At 47.1% G+C, this 14,478-nt stretch overlaps 1 protein-coding gene across 1 annotated transcript in view; it reads left to right on the forward strand.

Moving 5' to 3' along the window:
* Positions 1-14,478, forward strand: part of PPP1R14C (protein phosphatase 1 regulatory inhibitor subunit 14C) — a 106,898-nt gene that overhangs the window by 56,955 nt on the left and 35,465 nt on the right. Inside the window, exon 2 of the mRNA XM_001135266.7 lies at positions 14,267-14,350. Within this exon, the coding sequence (XP_001135266.2) occupies positions 14,267-14,350 (84 nt within the window). The remainder of the gene's footprint in view (positions 1-14,266; positions 14,351-14,478) is intronic.

Genomic DNA, 14,478 nt, shown 5'->3' on the forward strand with positions numbered 1-14,478 from the left:
TAAGGTGAACCAGCCAGCTCCTGTTCTCAGTCTGGGGAGTGCTCCTTTTCCACTGCTGAGCAGAGACTGGAGCAGGAGACACAGTGATGCGTCTCATGGCCCTGCCCCTGGCTCTCTTCCCTTTGGACACACCCCGAGGTGCAGCTGTGGCCTCCTCTGTAACAGGTCTGCAGAAGAGCAAGATTAGAAGCAGCCATATCCCCTACATTTGTAACAGGAGAGGCCCAGACCTCCAGCTGGGGGATTAACATGTTCTCCAGAAATGGCTAGTTACTCCCAAACTTGCTTCTTTCCTCCAAGTCTTCACTGAGAGCCTGAATCCATTCATATCTGCCTCACAAGGAGTGTGGTCCCCTGAGTGTGTGAAAGCTGTCGTCATCCTCTAAGTTTCCATGGAGTTTCCTGGGCTCCAGCTGGCTGTGGATACCAGGGCTTGAATGTGTTGGGTGCCTGGAGCCGCATGTCTGAAGGGCTCTGCTCTCCTCCCTTGCTGCTCCAAAAGTCACGGAAGTCAAAAGGGAGAAATCATTCCCCAGCCATGCTGCATCCTGAAAGGCACATAGCACAAGTTGTAGGGGCCATACATTTTGAGGTCAGATTGTCCAGGTTTGGAACTAAGGAAGCGATTGGCCCTATTGGGCAGGATACTCAGACATTCCATCTGTAAATAGAGATGATGATAATACTCACCTCAGGGAATTGTTTGTTATTTTATTTACAAAATGATTATCGGGGCCATGTGTCAGGCGCTATCCCAGGCACTGCTCTTGGTCCTCCAGTATGGGGAGGGAGACTGAGAAATGTGAATTGGAAGAGTGTGGAAAGTGCAGCGAAAGAGAGGTGCAGGGCATTCTAAGTTTCCAGGGCTGGGAGGTTGACCTCATCACAAGTCTGGCGAAGACATTTTGCTTTAGGAAGTGATGGCTGACACGAGATAACAAGAAGAGTGTCCTACACATGCACCCAGCACGTGCAAAGGCCCTGTGGAGGCCTGGCTGGGGAGTGTCCTGAGGGATTGGAGGAGACCAGCGGAGTTAGAGCTCAGGGAGTTGGGGTGAGGCATTGAATGGAGAGGAGGCCGGGAGCCCAGCAGGGGAAGCCTTCCAGGCAGAGGTAAGACTGTTGGTCCTAAGACTGGTAGGAAGCCACCTGTGAGTTCTAAGCTGGTGAATGACAGATCTGTGTTCTTAAAGTTGCTACTCTGGCTACAGAGTGGAAACTGGGATGGCGGAGTAATGAGGGTGAGTTTATGGAAGCCAGTTAAGAGGCTCCTGCTATAGCTTATGCAAAAGATGATTTAGCTTTCACTAGGGGGGCAGTGGAGGTGGTACAAAGTGCAGGTTCAGGAGACAGTAAGCCATAGAATTGACAGTTATGGTGATGGATTGGATGGTGGCGACAGGGAGAGGAGGGGTCAGGAGTGAAGTATTCCATGAACCGTCACATTGCCTGCATAAACATGCATTACAGGTAAACGATTATGGTAATAATTTACAAAGAAGCATGCCCTTTGCTCTGCTCATTTCACAAGGCAGCTCTGGTTAAATGACTTTTTATTTTGGACTGGCCTCATTCCCTAAGACCAAAGGCAGCTGAGCCTGTGTGCCCCGGGGGCCTGCCCTCTGACCCTGGTGTAGCCTTGCGTCAAGCGTGAGCTCCTCTCTCGCCTCTCTGCTGTGTGGTGTGAGGAAGGTAGTGCAAGGAATGTTCTAGCAAGTTTCTCATCCTCATGCAGAACATCCCTGGTGGGTGCCCACCCCACAACAAGGCTTGCCAGCCTTGAGTCTCTGTTAATCTCTGTGTCCCTCCCCCGTACCCCCACTCTGTCACACAGGCTGGGTCCCACGGAAGAGGCACTGCCTGGCTCCGGCTGGCTTTTCCCAGATCAAGCCCACACCTCCTTGCCTCAGGCTGTCCTGGTGTCTGGCTTTGCTTCTCCCTCTCTCATTGGCACCCTTGCTGTTCTTCAGTTTGTCCCTTTCTCATTGGCACCCTTGCTGTTCTTAGGTTTGGGGCAGGCCCGTGTCTTGTCAGCAGCAACCCTGGCTCCTCTCAACCAGGAGCTGGAGTCCCCATTGGGCAGAAGAGGCTTCGGCCGACTTTGCCACTCCTTTGCCGCCGGGACAGCCCTGCAGGCTCTTCTCTGGGAGGGTCCCCATGGTGCCCTCCCACACAGCCTGGCCTGGTCTCAGGGCTGAAGCTGAGGACCTGGGTGTGCCTCAGTTGGCTGAACATCATTGTATGACTCACACCTGGACCTTTTGCCCAGCCCTCGGCTGTAAGAAGAACCAGCAGAACCAGTCACAGGAAGGCCTGGCCCTCACCTTCCCGGGTTCAGCCACCACCAATACATTAGTCTTGGTCTTTTGTTTTGTTTTGTTTTAATTTAATCACTTAATTTTTTAAAAGCATTTTAGGTTTACAGAAAAATTGAGCCAAAAACACAGAGAATTCTCATCTACCTTTTTCTTTCTCCTCCCTCCAGTCTGGTTGTCCTTTTTCTTAACATCTTGCATTAGTGTTGTATCTTGGTTACAATTGCTGAGACAATCTTGCTACATTATTATTAGCTAAAGCTCATCATTTCCATTCAGACTCACTCTTTGTGTTGTACATCCTGTGGGTTCTGGGGTTGTGTGTCATTTTTCTCTAATTGGGTTTTGGCAAATGTGTGATGATATAGATGCACCCTTATAAGATCACACAGGTTTTCTGGCCTGAAAATTGCCCTGTGCTCTGCCTTAGTCATCTCTCTTTCCTCATTGGCCCCTGGCAATCCCTGATGGTTTTACTATCTCCATATTTTAGTCTTTTCCAGAACTTCCTGTAGTTGGAATCATGCATATGGCAACTTTCCATTTTGGCTTCATTCACTTATGGATCTGCATTTAAGGTCCTTCGTGTCTTTTCATGCTTGATGGCCCATATCAGCAATGGTCTTTTATACTCCAAGTGCAGTGTGTCTGTTCACCGGCTGGAGGCCTTGCGATGGGATTCACAATTTCCTCTCAGTGTCTTCCAAGCGGCTTTTCCGTATCGTCTTCTCAGGCTTCTGTGCACCTGCCAGTACTGGACATATTTGGCCATTGCTGATCTAGGAGCCTTCCCGAGGCAGGAGGTGAAACGGTCTGGATTTCGTGTTCTGTGTTAGGAAATCTAACACTGCAGCAACCCCGAATGCCTCAGTCATGAGCAGTTGATAGTGCAGGGGAACCGTCTTCTCTCCAAGAATTGGCTAGAACAGGCTTCTGCCCACTGCTTTTATTCCATCATCAGGTAATTTGAGTGTTTCCAGTCTAAGAGAACTCTGCTTGGCCCTAAGCCTTTCCACTGCAAATCTGGATGTGGACCATCTTCTATCAGAGACAGCTCAGGCTCAATCCCTAAATTAATGGCAAGCAAGACGTAGACAGGTGTGACTTCTTAGAGACAGGCTGGACTGCTGCTGCTCTGTCCTTGGGTGGCGCCAGCCCTTCCTTTATTCTTTCCCAGTGTTCTTATCCATTGCCTGTAGCCCAGGACCAGTGCCAAGCCTGTAGCTTCCGCATGGTGTTCCTCTCCCTTCCGGGGATCTTCATGTAGGTGCTGCACGGGGAAAGAAGGGTCCTGAGAAGAGAGGCTGCTGTCGGCACAGGAGCCGTGAGGGTGGCGGCCATCTGGCCACTGTGTCCAGTGCTTTCAAGGTGTTCTCAGTGTCCTCGTTTATGCCATGGCTTAGACGATTGTCCTTGCCATCTTTATCAACTGTCTCAGCCATCACTTATTTTCACTTGTCTTATGAGGACCAACCTGCCAACTTTCTCGTCACTGGGGCATTGTTAACAACCAGCTGTGCGTGTTTAGTGTTCATAAGCAGAGCAAAGTGTGATTGTCTCCAGGAAGCTCTGCATCTGGGTTTTTTTGCTGACATTTTCTTTTCTTTTTTTCTCTTTGAATGCTGTGGTTTTGAACAAATTGGTAATGTGATAAGTCTTCACTTAACGATTTTCAGGCATCAGGAGTACACGATTCCCTGGAAGAGACATTTACATGGAATATTTATTTATTTGAAGAGGAATCGGATGTGCCCAGTCAACTTAGCACCCACTGAGGTCCTGTCACCATTTGTTGAGTTTGCACAACATGCGTGGGCATGATTGTGCCCGATTTCTATCCAGCCCCGAGAATTAGCTAGCAGTCCTCATTTTACAGGTGTGGGAACTAAGGGTTAGGGGATGCGTTACCCTGCCCCAGCTCTCACGGGTTGTCAGAGGCAGAGATGAAACTGAAACCTGGGTCTGCTTCTCTCCAAACTCCATGCTCTGGGCATAACACCACTTGGCCCCTACCCAAGGGACCACCTCTGTGCTGAGAAGCAGGGCAGCCTGGGGCATACACGGGAAGTCGGAGGCTTCAGTCGCTTTCTTCCCATGCTGTGCTCTGTTCACCAGACTCCCTAGGGTCCTCCCATTGCAGGAGGAAGTGGCCTCTTGAGCCCTTTGAGATCAAGGCTGGGCATAGAACACAACCTCTGCTCCAACTCAGAGTCTTTTTTGTTGTTGTTGTTAAACTGTGTCTGGAGCGCTTTGATAATCTCTCCAGAGATAGTCATTTTTGCTAAAATGAATTACTAAATGTAGGGGAGAGATTTGGGGGCACGAACTAAGCCTGCCCTGGGTGCCAGTGATACTGGCAACTTCCCTGGTGGGTGGGAAAGAGAAACCTGCCTGGTGGGTGGGTTCAGGACCTAGAAAAGACCTCCTCAGCCTGGTTCCTTGTTGCTTTGCCGCCGCCCCCAGGCAGTTCAGCCTGGGCTGAGTCAGTGTCTAGCAGCCTCACTGAACTTCTGGGACCAACAGCCCCTGGGTACTTCTCTTACCATCTGGTCTGCATCGTCAGTGGCTCACACACCCATCACACTGGCCTGCTGCTGCTGTTGCATAGGTGTGAGCTTGGTACTTGTGATCTTGCAAAGTGCTAAATGGCTCACCCAACTACAGTACCTGATGGAGCTCTTGAGATACCAGTTTGCTCTCTGAGGTTTGGATCAGCAGTGACCCAGATAAGAGTTCGTTTGTAAGAACAAAATATATATATCATGCTTGGGAGGCTGAGGTGGGCGGATCACTTGATGTCAGGAGTTCGAGACAAGTCTGGCCAACATGGTGATACCCCTTCTCTACTGAAAATACAAAAATTAGCTGGGTGTGTTAGCAGGCACCTGTAATCTCAGCTACTTGGGAGGCTGAGGCAGGAGAATCCCTTGAACTTGGGAGGTGGAGATTGCAGTGAGCCGAGATAGCGCCACTACACTCCATCCTGGGCGACAGAATGAGCCTCCGTCTCAAAAAAAAAAAAAAAAATCATAATGGAAAGGAAAAAGGAAAAGAAATATATATATCATGCTACTCCCTAGTTAAAGCCAGTGTCATCTCTTCCCAGCTTATTTCTGTGGCCTCTTAACTGGTCTTTTCGCGTATGCCCTCCTTTCTAACAGGTAAACCATAACCATCATGCTTCTGAAAGAATGAGAACCCATCAATGGCTTTTCTCTTGTTCACGGTACAAGTCAGAGGCTTTACAGGGGCCTCTGAGTCTCCACATGCTCTGTCCCTTCCCCCACCATGGCCCCAACTCTGCTACAGTGACTCCGGGCTCCTGGCAGCTTCTTAGACACAGCCTGGCATTACGTGTTTTCCCTTGATGCTGTGTCTTTAATCAGATACCTTTCTCGCTGAGCCTTACCCTGTCACTGCCCGACTTAAAATTCCAGCCCCCGTACTCCCTGTCTCCCCTGCCTAATTTTTCTGCAAAATATTTATCAACCTTTGCCACTGTACGTATTGTACTTATTTGTTTATTGTCTGTCTTCCCCCATTAGAGTTTAATCCCCACGAGAGCAAATATTTTTGTCAATTGTTTATTCCTTAACCCTGGCATCTAGGACAGTGCCTGGCAGGTAGTAGGTGCTCAGTAAATCGGTGCTGCAGGGGTTTGCCTGGTGTTCTGAGATCCTGATGTAGATGTGCCTAGTTCTAGAATAATCTGACGTAACCCGTGATGTGCATCTTCATGTGTGAGCGCTGGTATTTGTTTTACAGTGTTGATTTGTGAGACAATGCCACTCCTGCTCACTTGTGTTGGAATGTGTCTTCATGAGCAGGAGGAAAGGGAGGCGTTCTACACGGGGCATGAGGATGGTCCCTGCCGGGAGCGCTCCTCTCTGCCGCAGCTGTCATTTGCATCTGCGTCAGTGCCCCAGAAGTGAACCTTTGTAGGATATAGGTAGGTCAGGACCTGCTCTCCTGGGTGACAAGAAAGGCGATTCCTGTAAATATTATGTAAAACATTCCTTCACTTCACCATGGAGTCAATGGAGTCAGGTTCAATCAGGCTATTTTGATGTTTTTTTTGTTTGTTTGTTTCTGTTTTTGTTTTTTTTTTGAGACAGAGTCTCGCTCTGTTGTCCGGGCTAGAGTGCAATGGCATGATCTCAGCTCATTGAAACCTCTGCCTCCCGAGTTCCTGTGATTCTCCTGCCTCAGCCTCCTGAGTAGCTGCGATTACAGGCACGTGCCACTATCCTCGTCTAATTTTTGTATTTTTAGTAGAGACAGGGTTTCAACATGTTGTTCAGGCTGTTCTTGAGCTCCAGACCTCATGATCTGCCTGCCTCGATCTCCCAAAGTGCTGGGATTACAGGTGTGAGCCACTGCGCCTGGCCTATTTTGATGTTTTTAAAAAGGGCTTTGGGAGGACTTTGCTCTCTGGCTCTAAGCAAGCTTTAGCCATTGGTTTAACTTTAAAAACAAATGTGTATTAGGGAAATACTGGTAATATGGGATCCCACTGGAAAGGCATATGCTTGTTTACCCATGCTACTTCTGTCTAAGGCCCAAGGTGAGGCCATCCTACCCCAGCCACTCTAAATGGCCTGGCCACCTGTGCAGATGGGTGCCCGGTGGGGCTGGGCCCTCGATTCGCATCAGGCAAGCTCATCTCCATGCCTTGCGTGCTCCCCAGCTTGTCAAGCCTCCGTCTGTTTCATTCTTCACTCTGGCATCCCATGTACCTTCCTCAATCTGGATTTGGGGACATGCTCTCTGGCCTTCATGAGCCACAACTGTAGAGGATATAAGAAAATCAAAGTTTATTTCTCTATTTTGCTGGAGCACTCCTTCCCAAAACAGGATAAATACATGAAGATGTAAGACCTAATATGTCTTAAAATGTCTATGGTTTTTTCCTCTACTCTTGATAGATAGTCTGAGAATGTCTTAGTTCATTTTCTATTGCTGTGACAGAAGACTACAGACTGGGTAATGTATAAAGAAAATAAATTTATTTCTTTTAGTTCTGGAGGAAGATAATCAATGTCAGCAGGCTTCTCAATGGAAGCCAAGAGCAGGGATTCCAGAATCCCAAGAGGAAACAATTTCCAACCTCAAGTCCTGGGAAGTTCAAGGTCGAGGGGTCATATCTGGTTGGCTTCTGGTGACAGCCTTCATCCCGTGTAATAGCATGGCAGAAAACTGGAAGGGCAGGCGAGCGCTTGAAAAAAGAGATGGGGCAAAGGGGGCCGATCCACTTTATAACAACCAGCGCCTCATGAGAACCAACTCAGTCTCTAGAGAACAGTGTTAATGCACGCATGAGGGTGTGCCCCCGTGACCTAATCACCTCTGAAGGTTCCCATTACCTCTCACTCAGTACTGTTGCCCTGGGGACCAAATTCACCCTGAGTTTCGGAGGGGTCAAACCACATCCAAACCATAGCAGGGAGGATGTAGGCCTTGAGGTTGGAAATGGTTTCCTCTCGGGTTTCTGGAATATTTGCTGTTGGCTTCCATGCTCTGTTGCTATAGGGAAACCCACTGACATTAATTCTCTATCTTCCATGTGTGGCCTGGTTTTCTTCTGAAAGCTTCCAGGATCCTCCCTTTATCCCCAGTGTTCTGACATTATATAGTGATGTGTCATAGGGTAGGTTGGGCCCCTTGTTAAGTGGGAACATTTTTTTTTGCAGATTCCAGGGCTGATTTAAATATTTAATGTTATATTATTTAAATACATACCACTTAAAACTGGGTAGAAATTCCTTATGCTATGGTTATAAAAATCACATCCAAATTGCAAATTAAACGTAAAGTACCAGCTAATGAAACTCAAATGCACAACATCCCTTTGCTGTGATGGCTGGCTTCACTCCTTTTGTCACAGGAATTAGGTACAGATTGCTGTCTCTCAGTGTCCTTTGAGTGATAGCGTTTGGCTTCACTTGGCATGAATGAGTCATTTATATATTAAATCTACCCTGTGGCTTTTTTCTCATTAGCCATAACAATTAACATAATTCTGCTTGATGCCAATGTGTAAACACAGAGCAGCCCGGCACAGCGTGGTTATAGCACGGCTGTCCAGACTATTCTTAGACTGTGCTTGCTTACAGGAATTATTTTGGATTGTCATTACAATGAAAACATGAGATGTAAATGTTTTCATAGAGAGCTCACATAGTCCCAAGGATTCAGTTCTTTTTATACGCTTGCTATGCCAGTTTTCTCCCATAGGCCTATAGAAAGATGAGCTATAAGAAATTGTGGCTATTGTTCAGACGAGTGTTTGAACAGGCCATAATAAGCTGACATTTGCCACTCCCCACCCCTGCCACCCCACGTTTCTCCATCAGCTGCCACAATTTGCACAGGAGTTTAATCCCATGTTACGTTGCCATCCCTATTTTGAAATGGAGACAGATGAGAGCTGTTAGCCACAGTCATTTCCAGGAAGCTGCCAAGCTATGTCTCCTAGAGTTTGGAGACCATGATCCATTTTCAGGTGAAGTTTTAGCTTGAACATTCCTGCCTGCTCCCTTCACTGCTGTGGGCAGGGGTGAACGTTTATATTTTTTAAAAGCTAATGTGACATCGGACAGGGCTGACAGTGTAAACTTTCTGGCTAGTTAGAAGTGTGTGTATATATCTGTGTGTTTATTTGTGTATGTGTGTATGTGTGCATGTGAGTGTATGAGTGGTGTGGAATGGGTGTATTCATGTGTGTGTATGTTTGTGTATGTGTTTGTGTGTGTGGATGTGAGTGTATGAATGGTGTGGAGTGTGTGTATTCATCTGTGTGTATGTGTATATATTTGTGTGTGTGTATGCATGTGAGTGGTGTGGAGTGTGTGTATTCATGTGTGTGTATTCATCCATGTGTGTATTCACATGGAGTGTATGTTTGTGTATGTATTTGTGTGTGTGTGTGCATGTGAGCGTATGAGTAGTGTGGAGTGTGTGTATTCGTGTGTGTATGTTTGTATATATATTTGTGTGTGCATGCATGTGAGTGAGTGGTGTGGAGTGTTTATATTCATGTGTGTGTATGTTTGTGTATATATTTGTGTGTGTGTGTGGATGTGAGTGTATGAATGGTGTGGAGTGTATTCATCTGTGTGTATGTTTGTGTATATGTTTGTGTATGTGTGTGTGCATGTGTGTGTATGAGTGGTGTAGATTGTGTGTATTCATGTGTATGTATGTCTGTGTGTATATTTGTGTGTGTTTGTGTATATATTTTTTTGTGTGTGTGTGTGGTCACTGCGGGTCAGCTGTGTTTCAGGACCCTGCTTTGCTTGCATTTCTGCATCCTGGTACCTGAGCCTGTTCTGAGCTTCATCCGTGGCATGCCCAGCGCCAGGTTCTGCAGCGCTTCCCAGTGCAGTGGCAATGTGGAGTCCCACTGCTGCTTGCAAGTTGGGGCAAGGGGGCTGGTGATGGCCAAGCCTGCACTGTGTGTTGGTTTGTGAGGTGTCTTCAGAGCCCTGGTGTGCTCCCGTCATTACTGTCCTTCTCCAAAACCTCTCAGCCTCAGAACCTGGATCTTATCTTTACCTTTTCTTTCCCCCCATCCCTCATCCAGTTCATCTCCAAACTCCATCTGTTTATTCCTCCCTATTATCACTATTTTAAAATCTTATTTTTGCCAGGATCATCTTCAAGCCCTGTTGCTTTGCACCTGATACATGACATTCCCACAGCCTCCTGCCTCCTCCCTGTTATCCCGGGCTCCGCAGTGGGGCCATCTCTTCCTTCTGTCATTCCCCTGTCTTGTTCTGGAGCCGTGGAGCCTTCAGTGGTGACAGTCTCTGCAGGACAAGGGGAACCGGCAGCCTATGGGCCAATGGGTTTTGTTTATCCTACACAATATTTTAAGAAGTTGACAGACAGCTTTAAAAATTGGAATTTTTTACATTAAAAAACTCTATTTTCAGTTATTCCTGAAAACGTAGAAAATCCAGCAGCACTGAGCACATATTCCTAGAAGGTGACAGGAGGTGGGAATGGCGTGTTCCCTGCTGCTTTCCCTCAGGCCATGTTTTCTCCAGTTTGCCGCACTCCTCACTCTGCTGTATAGCCCCTCAGCCTGCTCCATTTCTGTCACCTGTCTGGCCCCCATTGACGTGCATATTTGCAGCCCAGAGCTGACTGGCTTCCTGGCCAAGGACCTTTCTACACCCACATTTAGAATTCATCTTGTCTCTTTGCCTCCTGCTACCATTTTGCCTCTTGGGAGTGCTCTCCCTTCCCTCTAAACCTGTTCAAATCCTGTCATTCCGCAAGGTCAGTTCACCTCCTCCCTCCTATGTGCAACTTCCCTGCCTGCCCCTGGCGGAGTTTTCTCTCTCCCTGAATCACTAAAGCGCTTCAGGTTTGTCTGTGGCTTTGGGGCCATTGCATGTCATTGTGTTTGTCAGAGCTGTGTTTAGACGGCCCGTCCCCCAGTGCCAGGGCCTCACTGTGGCTGACACACAGTGCCTTGCACGCTGCGGACTCTGGGTTCTCAACAAATGTACGACAAGAAAGATGTGTAGAGGTGATCCAGGGCCTCGTGCTATGGGTACCAACAGGAGGGCCTCTCACTAATGTGGGGCAGGGAGTAGCTGATAACTTTCCCCAGCAGCTGTGAAGACAGTTGTTTCACTTTTTGTCACCAGAGCCACTGTTTAGGGACACACCTTTAATGTGGGAAAATGCCCAAACACAACTAAGCTCTGGGACGTCATGGTGGGCCATGGGCGTGTTCCCTCCTTTGTAAGTGATTTGATCTATCACTAAGGTCATTCAGTGATACTGCTCTAAGATCAGCATACAGAAGATAAAGTTAAATAGGACTTCAATCAAATTTAGAATATTTCCATACTTCTCATTAAGAATATTAAGTACCAATTTACAGGATTCTCTACTCGGTACTAGGTGCTGTCTTTGCTTCCCAGGACTCTCCCTCAAGAGCCTCTGGGTCTCTATGTTTTTCTCACCTGGGTTTTGTTTCAGCTTCACTGACATTCAGAACACCCGGGACGCATGCTGAGCTGGGAGCAGGATGCCTTTCTCTTCCTATGCCTCTGATAAATCAGGGTGGGATTTCTGAGAAGCAGCATACGTTGGTAAAAAGTGCAGATGCCTAATGGCTGTTACGATGACTCAATCACTTGAGGTTTTTTCCCCAACCCTTGAGATCTGGGCTTTGTTTGCATCAGCTTTCTGGCTGGTAAAACCAAGCTCAGGGTTTCTCATCACATGCCCTTGGGTAGTAGGAGTGACCTTGAGATGCCTGGCATTTTTTTCTTTACTCCTGTCAAGCCCCTTTGAGAGGGGAAGGGGCTTTGCTTCCCAACTTCTGGGCCAGAGGGCGAGTGTACTCTGGGGTAGCACTGTCCAATAGAGCTTTCTGCTACAGTGCAAGTGCTCTCCATCTGTGCTTTCCAGCGCAGTAGCTACTTGCCTCGTGTAGCTATTGAGCACTTGAGATGTGGTCATTGCGACTGAGGAACTGAGTTGTATTTCATTTTAATGTATTCAAATGTGCTTACCACATATGCTTACCATATGGGACAGCCCAGATCTCAGGGGTTGGGGAAAATGGGTCAGTGCAATACCTAACAGAGAGCCGTGCACAGTCCTAAGGGGAAGATGCCTAATTGAAGATGCCTACTGTGTAGGGCGAGGCTCTACACTGCTATGCAAGTCAAAGCCTGTTTGGCCTAACTTGGCTGGCGTCAAAACTATTTGAATTATATTTGCAGAAAAACCCATTGCTGTGCTGTTCTGAGGAGGGCATTAGTTACTAATTGTTCTTTCATTTCCTTTAAAAATAGCAGACACCAAGCTCCCTTAGCTGTGATTTAAGGGGCCACAGTGTTATAGCTGGCGAGTGCAGTCACGTACCGCATAACAGCATTTCAGTCAACAATGGACTGCATATATGACAGTGGTCCCATAAGATTATAATACCCTATTTTTAATGTACTGTTTCTATGTTTGGATGAGCAAATATTTCCCACTGTGTTACCGTTGCCTACATTATTCCGTATGGTAATATGCTGTCCGGGTTTATAGCCTAGGAGCAATATAGGCTGTGCCATACAGCCTGGGTGTGTGGTAGGCTATGCCATCTAGGTTTGTGTAAGTTCACTCTGTGATGTTTGCCCAACGATGCTCCTAGCCATCGAAAGGTCATCCTTCAGCTTTATTATCATCAAAGCATTTCAACTTCCTGTTTCTACATCATCTGCTTCTATTAATAGCTACATGATTGTTAAGTACAAATATGAAAATTATGTCGAGGAGTACAAAATCTTTCTTCCATTAGGCAGAACCGCACAGATGAGATCTAAAACATTCATGTTGATAAATACTGCTTTTGAAGCGGATTTTTCCCCTTAAGAGCCAAGCAAAGGATCAAAACGGAAATTCTCCACAGAAACAGGAATAAATCACTAGAGAGGTTGTTTCTGGAATTTTCCTGCCCATTGAGGGCCTGTTCTTGGAGCTAATGTCAGCAAGGATAGTGTATCATATTCCTTGACTTCCTCAGTATACTGGGGTCCTCACTTTTGTGTTGTAACACACACACACACACACACACAAGAGGTTGAGTACTATTACTGAATAAATGCACTTTAGTAGGAAGGAAACATTCAGAAAGTCAGCCTCTTCTGGGAAGCCAAGACAAACAGCTCTTGGAGCCAAGACACAGAGAGGCCACACCCAGGGAATGCCCGGGTGTCCCCAGTGTCCCCATGTACACCTTTCTCTCTAGCTCCTGCAGATGCTTCTCAGCCATCCCTGTGGCTGGAAGGAGTTGGGCTGCCGTGACTCCTGATGAAATGCAAAATTGCAGGACTCTCTTAAATGCTCTTTTATTTTGACATTTTAAAATGCTATTCTGAGAGGTATAGAGAAGACTTAGGTAACAGAAGAGATGAGAAATAGCCAAGATCTCCTTTGAAGTTCAGATTCCAAATTAGTGGGGTCTTTCACCAAATCCATCTGGCCCTTCTTCCCTCTTTTTCGGCTAGAGGTCTTTGGTGGCAGGAATATTAAACTAGACCCACATTGGCTGCAACAATGAAAGAGGTTGATTCACTCACTGATAGGCAGGCTTCAGAGGTGGTTTGACACAGGGATGTGGTGACTTTATCTAGAACCCTGTTTTCTTATTCTCTTCAGCTCTGCCTGACGTGGAGTCAGCCTCATCCAAAACAGCCTCTCTTCAGGGTTGTATGGTAGCCACCGGTAATTTCTGGTGCCACACTTCCTCGGTTCAGAGGGAGTGAAGGGGACGTTCTTGTAAAAACAGCACCTTTTCCCAGATTCCCCTTAGTTCTTAGTTGGACCACGTGTCTTCTCTTAAATCAGTAACTGGGGCTAAAGCCATACTGATGCCCCAAATCCCATGGTGGAATCAGGTTTTCCATAGACCCAGAGCTGTGAAGGAAGATGTGGACCCCCAAATAAAGATTGGGGTAATCACCCAGCAAAGGGTGGCTGTCAGATAGGAAACTGCCATCTCCCGGCTCTATCATCTGCCAGTCTCCCCTTATATACTTACAGATGCAGCTTAATGCTAGAAAGTAGAAAATTCTCATTTTTTGAAAGATTACTTTTATGGCTTTGTGACTCTTAATTCTCCTTTGCTCCCCCTCCTCCTTCTCTTCTTTTCCCCTACTCTCCTTTTCCTTCCTTCCTTCATTTCCCTTCTTCATCTGTCCCCATCCCTCCTTCCCTTTTCCTGTCTTTTCCCTTCTTCTCCTCTTTACCCCTTCATCCTGTTTCCCCTTTCCTCTCTTTCCTTCCCTCCTCTCCCCCTAGGCTCTCCTTCCCCCTGCTTATCTGTCAGCCCTTCTCAATTGATGATCTAGTTGTTTGTTCAACTTAACCTAACTGGTGGGGTACAGTTAGGTTTCTTACTAAATTAAATGCCTTCATATCCTCCCACTGCCCCCCAGGAAGAAGAAATGCCAGAGGTAGAAATTGACATTGATGATCTTCTTGATGCAGACAGTGATGAAGAGAGAGCTTCAAAATTACAGGTAAGCAGTTTCCAAAATTGAGAACCTTCTAATCATGGACACTTGAGAGTCTACTTGGGTCTCCAGTGCTTGGCATCAACTGATTCCGCCCTGTGGTGGTGTTGGCACCAGGACCTGGGCCATTTGCA

This window comes from Pan troglodytes, chromosome 5 (genome assembly GCF_028858775.2).
Source record: "Pan troglodytes isolate AG18354 chromosome 5, NHGRI_mPanTro3-v2.0_pri, whole genome shotgun sequence".
Lineage (NCBI taxonomy): Eukaryota > Metazoa > Chordata > Mammalia > Primates > Hominidae > Pan > Pan troglodytes.